The 15,174-nt window shown below is 43.5% G+C and overlaps 1 protein-coding gene across 4 annotated transcripts in view; it reads left to right on the top strand.

The window, feature by feature from the left end:
- Positions 1-15,174, top strand: part of LOC143764870 (uncharacterized) — a 109,308-nt gene that overhangs the window by 31,769 nt on the left and 62,365 nt on the right. For all 4 annotated transcript variants that reach the window (XM_077250925.1, XM_077250922.1, XM_077250923.1 and 1 more), the window contains exons 2-3: positions 1,213-1,365; positions 9,400-9,528. In XM_077250925.1, coding sequence (XP_077107040.1) covers positions 1,294-1,365; positions 9,400-9,528 — 201 coding nt within the window. In that variant the 5' untranslated portion in view covers positions 1,213-1,293. The remainder of the gene's footprint in view (positions 1-1,212; positions 1,366-9,399; positions 9,529-15,174) is intronic.

Raw genomic sequence — 15,174 nt, 5'->3', positions numbered from 1 at the left:
TCCTATATGTTTAAAGGGAACCTGTCACCCCAAAAATCGAAGATGAGCTGCGGCCACCGGCATCAGGGGCTTATCTACAGCATTCTGTAATGCTGTAGATAAGCCCCCGATGTATCCTGAAAGGTGAGAAAAAGAGGTTATGTTATACTCACCCAGGGGCGGTCCTGCTGCGGTCCGGGTCCGATGGGCGTCGCGGTCTGGGGCCTCCTATCTTCTTACGATGACGTCCTCTTCTTGTCTTCACGCCGCAGCTCCGGCGCAGGTGTACTTTATCTGCCCTCTTGAGCGCAGAGCAAAGTACTGCAGTGCGCAGGCGCCGGGAAAGGTCAGAGAGGCCCAGCGCCTGCGCACTGCAGTACTTTGCTCTGCCCTCAACAGGGCAGCCAAAGTACGCCTGCGCCGGAGCTGCAGCGTGCAGACAAGAAGAGGGCATCATAAGAAGATAAGAGGCCCCAGACCGGACCGCGATGCCCATCGGACAGCAGCGGGACCACCCCTGGGTGAGTATAATATAACCTCTTTTTCTCATCTTTCAGGATACATCGGGGGCTTATCTACAGTATTACAGAATGCTGTAGATAAGCTCCTGATGCTGGTGGCCGCAGCTCATCTTCGATTTTTGGGGTGACAGATTCCCTTTAATTAAACACAGCTGGACTCCAATGAAGGAGTAGAACCATCTCATGGAGGATCACAAGGAAATGGACAGAATGTGACTTAAATATGAGTGTCTGCGCAAAGGATCTGAATACTTATGATCATATGATATTTCAGTTTTATTTTTTATTAAATTTGCAAAAACGACTACATTTCTGTTTTTTTCAGTCAAAATGGGGTGCAGAATGTACATTAATGTGAAAAAAATTAACTTTTTTGAATTTACCAAATGACTGCAATGAAACAAAGAGTGACAAATTTAAAGGGGTCTGAGTACTTTCTGTACCCACTGTATAAACGCATAAAGTGACAGTGGTCAGAATTTTAAAAATTGGCCTGGTCATTAAGGTAAAAATTGGCTTGGTCACAAAGTCAACATCCCAATAAGAACAAGGAAAACTATTCTGTGGACAGGTGTGGCCTAACTTTTGACTAGTACTGCATGCCCAAAACCAGAGTCATAAAGGAGGGTCTGTTTCTATGTCTGAGTAGTAGTACTCTATGTGAGTGCAGTCATTAGCCCACTATGTAACATCACATCTCTTCATGTTTCAGGCTTCATTCTGTTGACGCTGCTCATCTGATGGAAAGGCGATAAGTGGACATTAAGTAGACGATTGGTGTGCCATTATAGAGATGGACAGGAGTCACATGACTGGGGAGATCTTAAGTCTCACACTGAAGATCATCTATCTACTGACTGGAGAGGTGAGATGGTCACTTGACATATGTTACTGATAATAGGTCTTTTACCTATGAAATAACGCCTGTTAGTACTGTGGGATGCCATATGGCGCCGTTACATCTGATAACGCCTCAATTTAAGCACCACTCCGGCATTTCTTTTACTTCACTGCTGGAGTGGTATCGCTAATGTAAGTTCCCTGTCCCTAGTAAAACACCTGCTGTCTTCTGCTCCTCCCAACGCTGCTATGGTCCTGCTCCGCCATCTTGTCACCACAGCTCCTGAGTGATTGGAAGTCAAAGGTAACAGTCACAAGCTCTCAATGTAATTCTATCTGAGTTTTGCTCTGGCCTTGTTCTGGCTCTCATAGGCTTACATTTAGACGTGACTTCCAGATCTGGATAGTGGAACGATCCGGCTGGTCACAGCCTGCAGAAGACCGTCAGGAGAGGTGTCAAGAACAGCCGAAGACGGCAACTGGTAAGTATTTTACTATGGGCAGGGAACTTACATTAGTGATACCACTCCAGTGCTGAAATAAAAAAATACATCGGCGATCTTATTTATTTTAATCAAGAAAACTTTTATTGAAACAACAGACATTACAGCCTTAATAACAGCAAACAGTTACAGTTGCATAATAAGCCATATCAACCTAGACATTGCCACCATGCATAACCACAGACCATGAGGATAATTCCCAACACTCTTTATACCCCAGCATCCCCCTGTTTCCTTGGTATACCTTGTATATAAAACAGTTTTAATACAATCTGAATCTACATACCGAAAGACTAATATTAATACTCCTATATGTAGTTAATATTTTTTTGACCCAATAGTAATAATTAAGAGATTACATCTGATGCCAGCTCCATGGACACAACTGCAGATCATCTGATCCAATCTCTCCATTTTTTCCGAATTTACCCGTGGCTCCTTTTTTAGTATATACCCTTTTCTCCATTAGGATTGTATTATTTAAGGAATGAACTTCATCTATTGAGGGAGCCAACCAGTGTTTTGCAATAGTTTTCCTGGCCTGGTAAAATACTTTGGCTACAGTCAAGTGCACTGGAGAGGAATGTCCAATGTCCCCCACAAGACCCCAGTACACATACCATAGAGCTGAGGGGAACTTGAATGCTAAAGACCTCCAAAATTAGTCTGCTGACTTTCTCCCACAGCACCCCCCCACACTCTCCCAATTGAGAATATGAACAGAACATGTGGATCAAATCAGCTCCCTCTTCCACACAAAGGGAACAATGATTGTCAGCTATCAAAACAGTTCTGACCTCCTCTGGGATGTATTGATCGAAACGTGACTTGTAGATTCCAGAATATCCTCCCATTCTTCTATGGCTTGTGACAGAGTCACTGGTATTGTAATAGAGGGGAGGTATGTTTCGCTATGGCTAATAGCTTCAGTGATATAAAATCCAGAGTTTTATTTCCTCCAGCTCTAAGTGTTGCGAGCGTTAAGTTAACGTATGTTATAGGCTGGTTTTTAGGGGGACATTCATAGAGCATGCGGTAGACTGTCTCCCCATATCTCCAGCTACAGAGCCGGCACCACTATGTGCTGACAGGACCTTGGTGAGGTCACAGTCATTTGATCAGTCACGTGGTTGAGGTGTCACATGATCTGGGCTTAAATGACTGAAGGAAAGAGCTTTCAGTGTTCAGTGTGTGGGCCTAGAGAAGTTGCACTCCAGGAAAGTGTTGCATGGACTTGACAAGCTGAACAGTGTGTATTCTGTCAGCCGTGAGCGGGAAGAACCCCGCTCACAGAAGGACTGTATTTGTTCTGCCACCACTTTGTTTTGTTTTCTTGTTTTGCCCAGAGGGCTGTATTTTCTTTACTACACCTTGGTTTATGCTGCCTACAATAAACCAAAGGAAATGTTTAAAGCTGCAGTGTACCCGTGTCTACCTTCTTGTGCATCCAAGGGAGCCGCTCTATCACAGGCTATATGGCCCACATCTCTGTCTCTCCCCCCTTATTTTGACTTCAGCCATAGTGTGACCCAGGAGTCTTGGTAACAGAGAGTTATACATCAAAAAGATAATACTCTTAGTAGTTTTACCCCACACCACATAGTCTAGTATCCCATTGTCTTAAATGGAGAGATCCGAAATCTTTTCCTGTGCTCTTACTGCATTGTAAGTATTTGAAGAGTACAGAATTACTCAAGTTGAATTCCTGTTTTAAAAGATCAAAAGTGTCCATCTGCATACAAATTAGTATGCATAACGCAATCCATGTTGTTTCCAATTCCACAAACCCTTCCAAATGTTGCTGTTCCCTGAAGCAAGGGTTATTCGAAATTGGAGTATGTTTCGAATAATACCCTATTCCCACTAACTTCTTGCAGGCCCCCACCATGTTTTATGCTTCCAAACTAGGGTAGGGAAACCTCCTGAGGTGTCCTTAAGTTTGTGAGACTCTTCAACATTCCAATAAATTTGCACCTCTTCACCCCACCCTCAAGTATTTCAGTACTACTCTCCCCGCCTCTTGAGTCCCAACTGAGGCACAAATAATCAATTGTTTGCTAAATGTCTCATTTTGAAATACAGTTAGAAATTAATGTGTGCATATGCACTTTATGTATTGCGTCCTGACCATAAGCAGTGCTGGCTTCTCCCCTTTTTTATTTTGACATTGGTTTGTGGCTGACCACCACTGTTGCCGTGCACGCTGAGTGACGCACACCATTCTTTCTGTGTTCATTGTGATTGATCTAGGCTGCTGTACACACATCCTTGCCCTGCCATAGGCTCTGTTTGATTTTGCAACTGTGTCTGGGCCTGCCTCACCCTTAATCTGCGGTGCTGGTTAGGCAGTGTGGAGGTTAAACCTGAAATATCTATGTCCGGTCCTGGTTAACCTTAATCTGTGCTTGCCCTTTCTGGCGCCATGGGAGTGATTCAGAAACGCTTCAGGTACAGCTTGCATTTAATGTGGTCTTGCTTTTAATACATTTAGGAGGCCTTAATGGCACAGCGAATATAAAAAACGTAGAGTAGGACTACCCCATTGGAGAATGCCTTGGCGTGGCGGTTCAAAGAATTGATCAATTGTTTGCTAAATGTCTCATTTTGAATTACAGTTAGAAATTAATATGTGCATGTGCACTTTACGTATTGAGTTCTGACCATAAGCACCACTGGCTTCTCTTTTTTTATTCCAACTAAGACCCACCCTGTAAAATATTGGAATTGGGATGCTAAAAAGAATCCCCATGTATGAGGGAGTACTAAGCCTCTTTGATCTTTGGATAGCTGTAGCTGTTCAAGTTTTATTGATGCAAGGAATGAGACACATTTTGATGAGATTAGGTCTGCCCAGTGCCGATATGGAAGGTTCCCCCAGGCACTATCTTTATTTCTTGATTTGATCACCAGGGAGTTCAAATTTATAGAGATACAATCATTAGTCTCTTTTGTAATATATATACCCAGGTATTTACATTTCTTCACTATTGCTATATTTGAAGCGCTATACAACTGCATCCTATCTCTCGTATCCAGAGGAAGTAATACAGAGTTTGACCAGTTTATAGATAATATCGAAAAAGACCCACATCTTCCTATTATTTACATTACAATGGGATGGGATATACTAGAGTTATTGATAAAGAATAACAAGTCATCTGCGTAGAGTGCGATCCTTTCTTCCTTATTGCTATATTTATAGCCTCTAGCCCAGGGTGCAAGCCAAAGGTTCTATTGCAAGGGCAAAAAGTAATGGAGACATCGGACATCCCTGTCTTGTTCCCCTATAAAGATCACAGCTACCAGATATGTCCCCATTAGATATCACGCTAGCGGACAGAGCTTTATACAAAAGCATAACCCACTTATTAAACTTGAGGCCAAAGTCCACCTGTTTTTGCACTGCCCAAATGTATCCCCACTCCACGGTGTTAAAGGCCTTGATGGCATCTAGAGAAAGGACAGCCTTATGTCTGGTGTCTGTTCCTGCTGCTTGTAAATTAAGGAACAGTCTACGTAAATCAATGGCAGTTGATTTTGAGAGCATGAAACCCACCTGGTCGGGGTACATTACCGAGGTAATGACCGTGCTCAGGCGTGACATCAGAAGTCAACAGTGAAATGGGTCTATATGAGCCAGGTAGTTCTTTATCCTTACCCTCTTTAGTCAAGACTACAATTATTCCCTCATATGAAGATTTTGGCAGCTCCCCAGACAAGAATGCCTCTCTTAACATGGCTGAGTAATGCTGCAATAATTCCCCCTCAAACAGATTAAACATTTCAGTTGGAAGACCATCTGGCTAGAGGGCTTTGCCGTTAGGCATTTTCCCCACCACTTTTTGAATTTCCTCAGTAGTGATCATCAAGTATAGACAATCTTTGTCCTGTGGGAGGGATGCCCAATCCCACCTAAATATTCCACTAGCTCCTCCCAGGAGTAATTAAACTTGGATGAACAAAGTTTAGAGTAAAATCTATGTAGAATCTGCAGTTTTGGTATTTTGAGTACTTCTATTTCCATCCATATCCCTTAACTAATACAGTGGCATCTAAAAGTTTGGGCACCCCTGGTCAAAATAGCTGTTATTGTGAACAGTTACGCAAATAGTAGACAAAATGATCTCTAAAAGTGCTAAAGTTAAACATGACACATATCCTTTAGACAAAAAATATATATATATATACACATTTTCATCTTTTACATTTTAGAAATTACAAAAAGGAAAGTGGGCCAACGCAAAGGTTTGGGCACCCTGCATGGTTAGTACATAGTTTTACCCCCTTTTGCATGTATCACAAAGTATTACAGTTTGTAAACTTTTTTTGTAGTCAGACAAGAGTCTGTCAGTTCTTGTTTGAGGGATTTTCATCTATTCCATGTTGGAAAAGTCTTCCAGTTCTGTGAGATTCCTGGGTCGTCCTGCATGCATTGCTATTTTGAGGTCTAGCCACAGATTTTCAATGATGGTCAGATCAGGGGACTGTGAGGGCCATAGTAAAACCTTCAGCTTGCGCCTTTTGAGGTTGTCTTTTGTGAGATTTGACGTGTGTTTAGGATTATTATCTATTTACAGAAGCCATCTTTTCAGCTTCAGCTTTTATACAAATGGTGTTATATTTGCATCAAGAATTTGTTGAAATTTCTTTGATCCATTCATCCCTATACCCATTTTAATACAGGAAAGATATACACTCACCGGCCACTTTATTAGGTACACCTGTCCAACTTCTTGTTAACACTTAATTTCTAATCAGCCAATCACATGGCGGCAACTCAGTGCATTTAGGCATGTAGACATGGTCAAGACAATCTCCTGCAGTTCAAACCGAGCATCAGTATGGGGAAGAAAGGTGATTTGAGTGCCTTTGAACGTGGCATGGTTGTTGGTGCCAGAAGGGCTGGTCTGAGTATTTCAGAAACTGCTGATCTACTGGGATTTTCACGCACAACCATCTCTAGGGTTTACAGAGAATGGTCCGAAAAAGAAAAAAAATCCAGTGAGCGGCAGTTCTGTGGGCGGAAATGCCTTGTTGATGCCAGAGGTCAGAGGAGAATGGGCAGACTGGTTCGAGCTGATAGAAAGGCAACAGTGACTCAAATCGCCACCCGTTACAACCAAGGTAGGCCTAAGAGCATCTCTGAACGCACAGTGCGTCGAACTTTGAGGCAGATGGGCTACAGCAGCAGAAGACCACACCGGGTACCACTCCTTTCAGCTAAGAACAGGAAACTGAGGCTACAATTTGTACAAGCTCATCGAAATTGGACAGTAGAAGATTGGAAAAACGTTGCTTGGTCTGATGAGTCTCGATTTCTGCTGCGACATTCGGATGGTAGGGTCAGAATTTGGCGTAAACAACATGAAAGCATGGATCCATCCTGCTTTGTATGGAGCATCTTTGGGATGTGCAGCCGACAAATCTGCGGCAACTGTGTGATGCCATCATGTCAATATGGACCAAAATCTCTGAGGAATGCTTCCAGCACCTTGTTGAATCTATGCCACGAAGAATTGAGGCAGTTCTGAAGGCAAAAGGGGGTCCAACCCGTTACTAGCATGGTGTACCTAATAAAGTGGCCGGTGAGTGTATATCTTGTTACCGTGTTAGCCAGTGGATAGAAAAATATTTAGAATTGAGAGTCCTCAGTGGTTAATACCCTTTTAATAGCTAACTGAAAAGATGGTAACAAATTGCAAGCTTTCGAGACTACGCAGGTCCCTTCATCAGGCATAGACTAACAAAATCTGAAAAAACACATTTATGCACAATACAGCCCAGAAAAATGCCATAGTTAAGACAGGTGACGTGAAGCAGAACCACCATTATGTGAGAGTTCTAAAATGTTTATGTCCATAAATATTGGAAAAGTTCATAGATACGGAGTGTGAATGTTTTATTGTCCTCTGATTGGGGTCTGGTTCTCTGTTGTGATGGGGTTGAGAGGTGGGCGGTCTGGTGCGGTCCGGTCTGATGGGTGTCGCAGGTCCGGGTCCAGCGCCTCCCATCTTCTTGCAATGCCGCCCTCCTGTTGCTTCATCTCTGCCCTGTTGAGGCAGACCAAAGTACTGCAGTTCGCAGGTGCTGGGAAAGATCAGAGAGGCCCAGCGCGTGCACACTTCATTACTTTACTCTGCCCTCAACAGGGCAAGTAAGTACACCTGCGCATGAGTGCGATGTCGGGGAGCGATTAAGAAGCAGGAGGGAGGCGCCGGACCGGAACGCCTACCGTGGGTGAGTATAATAAAACTAATTTTTCTTATCTTTTAGGTCGGACCGGGGGCTTATCTTCAGCATTATAGAATGCTGTAGATAAGCCCTGAAAGACAGTGGCCGTATCTTATAGCGGCCAAAACTGCCGACAGGTTCCCTTTAATAAGTTTGACATAAAATTGGTTACATTTCTAGCTCAAAGGCTGCCTAGTCCACATTGGGTCCACTTGTACCTGAAATAGGAGAATGATCCGATAAGGACCTAGAGGAGTAATCAATGTTAAATATAGACAAGGCCATAAGGGAATTACCCAGCACCATAGCTATACGTGAAGGGGCACAAGAGGAAACAATTTGATTAGGAGCTCTCTTCCTCCAAATATGTATCAGGCCAGACTCATTAACCAGGCGACCAAAAGGATAAATAGTATCATCCCCGGATAGGGACTTAACCTTAAAGTGGTTACAAGTGTTATTAAAGTCACCAATAATAATAAGAGGCTGGCCAGTCTGCTTGTTTCACTAGTATTTTCTTGGCTGGAATAGAAGGATATGTGTCCACGGGACGGATTATATCCGGATTAGCTGCGGATTGAACGCTGCGTAAAACCATAGTGTCCAGTTGTTACAGCATAGTGGAGGGGATTTTATGAAATCCCGTCTCCACTATGCGTGTGAACACGCATCCGGCGGCCCTGCGTTTACAGACATGCGGCTCGTCTTTTTAGAACGCAGCATGTCTGTTTACCTTGCGGTAACGTTCCGTCGCCGCAAGGTAAATAACAGGGTCCTATGTATAGGGTGCGGCGTTTTAATGAACACATCCGGAATCACCGCGCGTACAGAAGGGGGCGGCGCGGGTTTTCCGTTCCTTCCAAAGCGCCGACAATCCGGACCGTGGACACGCACCTTTAGGGTAAAGAGAGGGGACATATACCACGCCAACAATGCACTCAAAATGGAACCCCAACAAACTTGCCCTCATCATCTGTAAATGAGCCTATACATTTGAAGGGAATACTCTTCTGTACTAGAAGGCTGACTCCTCAGGCATACTTCGAGTACACCGAAGGAAGGCTAAATCCCATTAGGGTCTGTGTGTCAGGCTAATGGAATCCTTGGGCAAGTGTGTTTCCTGCAGCCCTATAATAACCGGGTTAATCTTTCTAATGCGCTCAACGGAGTGCTTCTTTAAAGGATTTGGGATCCTTGGACTTGCAGATGCCGTTTATTTTTTTGAATTACTGACTTGCTGTGATAATCATTTAAAGGTTCCTCCACATACTGAAAGTTGACCGAGTCCATTTCATCAATATTAATGTTACATTTTTTTTCCTTAGGATTATGTACCAATAAAGAAATCGGATGACGACAACATTACAGAACCGTTATCTCCTGCACATGAGAAAGAGAATGATGAGAAGATCCTGGACCTCACCAACAAGATCATTGAGCTGCTGACTGTAGAGGTGACGTTATATAGTAACCCCAGAGATGACCTGAATAACCATCCTTTTTTCCTCCACTTACTGAGTTCCTGTGCTCTCAGCAGCATTGGCCCTTGCACAGTAGTGACCAAGCCAGTAAGTAGTTAAATGCTGTTTTAGTGCTGATAAAAGGACCTGTGGAAAGATAAAAATAACAGTGTAGAATAGTTGGTCAGGAGAATGGAGGTAGTTGTTAGGTAGGTACTCACCTTGTGCAACCATCAGGCATTACTAAAAGTGTTAGTAACATGATATCAGCTGCGGCTGCCCCCAGTAACTAGCTTGAAGACAATAAGTTAGCAGTTAGTGAATTTGTTAAAAACCAAAGTAAAAAGATAGAACAAAAAAAAGGGAGCTAATATCTCTGCTGAGATAGACTTAATAAGGTCTAAAACTTATGTACAGTAAATGAGGATAACGCTTTTCTGCAGCCTGTGCCTTCATCAGACAGACATGTGTAGTGACATTCATGGATGTAGCCTTAAAGGAATTATCCGGGACTTTTGCTTTTTTCCTGTGGGGCTAAGAACTTACCAGTATGTAGTTACTAGCTGCTTGCCTGTTTTGCCATATGATGATCTCTGCAGGCTCAGAGCGGTCACTGACCAATCCTGGCAGTGATTTTCCTTCTTCCAGTTCCTTCTTTTCCTGTCTTTTTTCACGTTCATTGACAGCCCACTCAGCCTAACGCAACTGTAAACCAGCTGTCAATCAGCAAGACATCGGCAGTGACTCTGTATAAAGAGAGCAGAATAGTGTGAGAGGAAACTGGGGCTCCCTGGAAGATGGCCACACAAACACTGGGAGAACATACAGGGTATGTGCACACGCTGCGGATTTTGCTGCGGATCCGCAGCGGTTTCCCATGCATTTACAGTACCTTGTAATGCTATGGGAAATGAAATCCGCAGTGCACATGCTGCAGAAAAAAACGCACGGAAACGCAGCGGTTTATTTTCCGCAGCATGTCAATTCTTTGTGCGGAATCCGCAGCGTTTTTTTACCTGCTCCAATAGGAAACTGCAGGTGAAAAACCGCAGCGGAAACCGCAATAAAAGCTGCGATAAATCCGCAGTAAAAACCGCAGCGGTTTTGCACTGCGGATTTATCAAAAATGCTGCGGAAAATTCCGCAATGGAATCCGCAGCGTGTGCACATGGCCACACACGTTGAAGAGTGCAGCGGCCAAGGTAAACCCTACAGCATTCTCCTCAGTGAATTTGAGGCAAATGGAAAACCTAACTTCTTAAGTGGTGGTCTGATGGCTTCCTGAGAGGACGCATCTCTCTGTGCTCCTCATCTCCCTGACCCTCCATCCTGTGGTAAACCGCCTTCCTGACTGAATCTCTCCCTGGAGCTTCACTTCAGGAATCCCCTGCAGCAGTTTTGGAGTGGTGCTTAGTCACAGAGCAGTGTTTTCCTGCTGCGGCCTAGCCTGCCCTGGCTGCAGAGCTGTGTGGATTCTGCTCAGTCAGCTGTAACGCAGCTGCTCCTGAGACCTGGTGGGTAATTGAAAGTGGAAGAGAATGGTGCGGGTGAAGTCCAGGGTGCTGTGGTGAATTGGCATCGGGAATCCACAGGAAAAGCTGGGTGAAGTGACTTCATTAATGCTTCTCATGTGGAGCCCAGCATAAAGTAGCACCTGGTGCTTCTAATCCATATTGCACAGAGAGACATAGAAAATCAGAGAAACTATCCTGCATTTCTAATTGGCGGTATCTTCTAATATTATTATTGTTACATATTGGGATAGGATCTTAGCGATTTGAATACCCCTTTAATCTACTCACTGTGAACTAAGACTGTTTCCTGATTATCATTTTACAGCTATTAATGTATTCCTGAAGTTGGTCTCTGCTTTTATCAGTTGAATCTTGGAAATGGCTGACATTGCTAAGGCAAATAGAAAAAAAAGCTAAGGGGAAGTCCTCCCAATATGACCAGCCTTTTTCTTCAGATATTGATTCTTTTTTTTCTTTTTTTTTTTATTCTTTATTTTTGGTAAGTTATAAGAAGAATACAATCATATCAAACTTACAGTCAAAACACATGACATTTTAAAGTTAAATTGACTTGTTTAACAGAGTGGAGATGGGATAGGGATGGAAGGGGAAAGGGGAATAGGAGGTTAGGAAGTATTTGGGGAGAAGTTAGAGGGAAAATATGAGAAAAAGGAATGGGAACTTCCAACCAGGTAAAACAAGAACCAACATAGGTACACACATTGAAGCCACAGCAGTTTCGTTAACTAAGTATCTAGGAGCCATATGAAAGGGCAAGGCATATTCACAGATAACTTATTAGACATTATCTACTTGTAGATTCTTCCAGGGTAACCAAGTTTTCAGATAGGAATCATGGTTATGAATTTCCCAGCTTGAGATTTCCTCAAGGTGAAAAATTTGATTTATCTTAGGCTGCTTTCACACATCAGGTTTTTTGTTTCAGGCTAAATCTGGCGAGTGTTGGAACAACTGGATCCAGCGCAGATTGTGAAAAACTGATGCGACTGATCCGTTTTTTTGACGGATCCGGCTAGCCTATCTAGAGTATTGGCTAAAAAAAAAATTTGGAGCATGCTCAGTTTAAAAAACCGGATCAGGCCGCCGGATCCGTCTTTTTTCCAGATCCGGCACCTTCTGGCTCCCATAGGCTTTCATTGTAGCAAACAGCCGGAGGCACTTCAGGCTTTTTCACCGGAGACAAAAAACGTTGCAGTAGACGTTTTTTTCAGAAGCCGGAATCGGAATTTTAGCCGGATCCAGAAAAAAACGGAAGGAACGCTGGGCCATGCGGCGCTATCCGGCGCTAATACAAGTCAATGGGGGAAAAACCGGTTCCGGTTTTTATTTTTTCCGGTTCCGGTTTTTCTCTAAAGAGCCGGATTTAGCCTGAAACAAAAAACCTGATGTGTGAAAGCAGCCTAAGGCCGGCCTCACACTAGCGAGTTTTACGGACGTATGAGCGCATACACTACGTCCGTAAAATACGCATTACACACGGCCCAATGATTCTCTATGGCCCAGCTCCTATCTGCCGTATATTACGCATCCGTAATATACGGTCTTGTACGGCCGTAGAAAATCGCAGCATGCTGCGTTTGTCACCATATTGCGCAAAAAAATCGCCAATGAAAGTCTATGGGGGCGAGAAAAATACGGATTCCACACGGACCAGCAGTGTGACTTGCGAGAAATACGCACCGGTGTTAGAAAGAAAAGCCGGTAATTCAATTGCCGGCTTTTCATTTCTCCTTCACAAACCTGACATGATATGAGACATGGTTTACATACAGTAAACCATGTCATATCCCTTTTTTTTTGCATATTCCACACTACTAATGTTAGTAGTGTGTATGTGCAAAATTTGGGCGCTGTAGCTGCTAAAATAAAGGGTTAAATGGCGGAAAAAATTGGCGTGGGCTCCCACGCAATTTTCTCCGCCAGAGTGGTAAAGCCAGTGACTGAGGGCAGATATTAGTAGCCTAGAGAGGGTCCATGGTTATTGGCCCCCCCTGGCTACAAACATCTGCCCCCAGCCACCCCAGAAAAGGCACATCTGGAAGATGCGCCTATTCTGGCACTTGGCCACTCTCTTCCCACTCCCGTGTAGCGGTGGGATATGGGGTAATGAAGGGTTAATGTCACCTTGCTATTGTAAGGTGACATTAAGGCTACGTTCACATTTGCGGTCGGCGTCGGGCGCCGCAGCGTCGCCGCATGCGTCATGCGCCCCTATATTTAACATGGGGGCGCATGGACATGCGTCGCACTTGCGTTTTGCGCCGCATGCGTCCCTGCGACGCCCGCGTCCGGGCGCAGAGGACGCAGCAAGTTGCATTTTTGCTGCGTCCAAAATCAATGAAAAAAAGGACGCATGCGGCGCAAAACGCAGCGTTGTGCATGCGTTTTGCTGCGTTTTTGTTTGCGTTGTGCGTTGCGGCGCCGACGCTGCGGCGCACAACGCAAATGTGAACTTAGCCTAAGCCAGATTAATAATGGAGAGGCGTCAATTATGACACCTATCCATTATTAATCCAATTGTATGAAAGGGTTAAAAAATAACACACACACATTATTAAAAAGTATTTTAATGAAATAAACACACAGGTTGTTTTAATATTTTATTGCTCTCTCAATCCACCTGAAGACCCTCGCTCTGCAAAATAATAAACCAACAATATACATACCTTCTGTTGATCTGTCACGTCCCACGAAGTAAATCCATCTGAAGGGGTTAAATCATTTTACAGGCAGGAGCTGTGCTAAAGCACTCGCTCGTGCCTGTAAACCCCGGGTGCTGAAAGGAAAGCTGGGTGATCTGTACTTACATTGAGTCGCGGTGAGGCGCCCTCTGCTGGATGAACTCATGAACTGGAGCTTTGGAAAAGTTCCCACGCTCGAGTTCATATGAGTTCATATCTCCTGGCTATTAATATCTGCCCTCAGTCACTGGCTTTACCACTCTGGCGGAGAAAATTGCGCGGGAGCCCACGCCAATTTTTTCAGCCATTTTACCCTTTATTTTAGCAGCTACAGCATCCAAATTTTGCACATACACACTACTAACATTAGTAGTGTGGAATATGCAACAAAAAGGGGATATGAGATGGTTTACTGTATGTAAACCATGTCTCATATCCTGTCGGGTTTGGGAAGGAGAAATGAGAAGCCGGCAATTGAATTACCGGCTTTTCACATATATCGCGCTGAATTAAATATAAATACAGAATATATATATATATATATATATATATATATATATATATATATATATATATATATATATATATATATATATATATATATGTCTCAATGACATATATATATATATACTGTATATATGTTTTAACGAACATTTGAGCACATAAATCCATTAGATGTCGGTTTTGCAAGCCTGCGAGAAAATATCGCAGTATGGATGCCATACGGATTACATACGGAGGATGCCATGCGCAAAATACGCTGACATACCCTGCCTACGGATGACATACGGATCACTATTTTGGGGACTTTTCTGCGTATTACGGCCGTAAAAAACGGACCGTATTTACATACGCTGAGTGTGAGGCCGGCCTAAGAGATCCATTCGCTTAGAGTAGGAGGAGACTCGTCTTTCCAATGCATCGCTATGAAATGTTTTGCAGCACTAAAGAGGGAGAAGCCCATGTTTTAGTGGTCTGAAGTTTTTCGATGGGCATGAAAGAATGGCTTCAGAGGTTGTAGTCAACTTTAATTAATTTTAATCTTTTAAGGATAAGATTGACATCATTCCAAAATTTTCTTATTATTGGGCAATCCCAAAATATTTGTGTGGTGTCCCTCCAGCTTATGGCATCTCCAGCAAATATTAGTATCTGATAACCCTAAATGATGAAGTTTGACAGGTGTCAAATGCCATTTAGTTAAAATTTTGTACGTCAGATATTGATTCTAATGCTGGGATTTCCCCTGAACAAGTGACTGTTTCAATGGATAATTCCTCCACTTCAATTGGAGCAATACTCCATGATCCCGGTTGCATTGCAGGGCTCCACACCAGACCTCTCTCTTCCTGTGGTGATGAATTCTTAACTTCTTCCCTACCGCATTCTCCTCAAAGTTCCTCTTGCTCTTTTAGAAACATTGG

Source organism: Ranitomeya variabilis, chromosome 4 (genome assembly GCF_051348905.1).
Source record: "Ranitomeya variabilis isolate aRanVar5 chromosome 4, aRanVar5.hap1, whole genome shotgun sequence".
In the NCBI taxonomy this organism is placed as follows: Eukaryota; Metazoa; Chordata; class Amphibia; order Anura; family Dendrobatidae; genus Ranitomeya; species Ranitomeya variabilis.
Note: the sequence above shows the minus strand (reverse complement) of the source record. Positions and strands in the feature narration are given on the sequence as shown.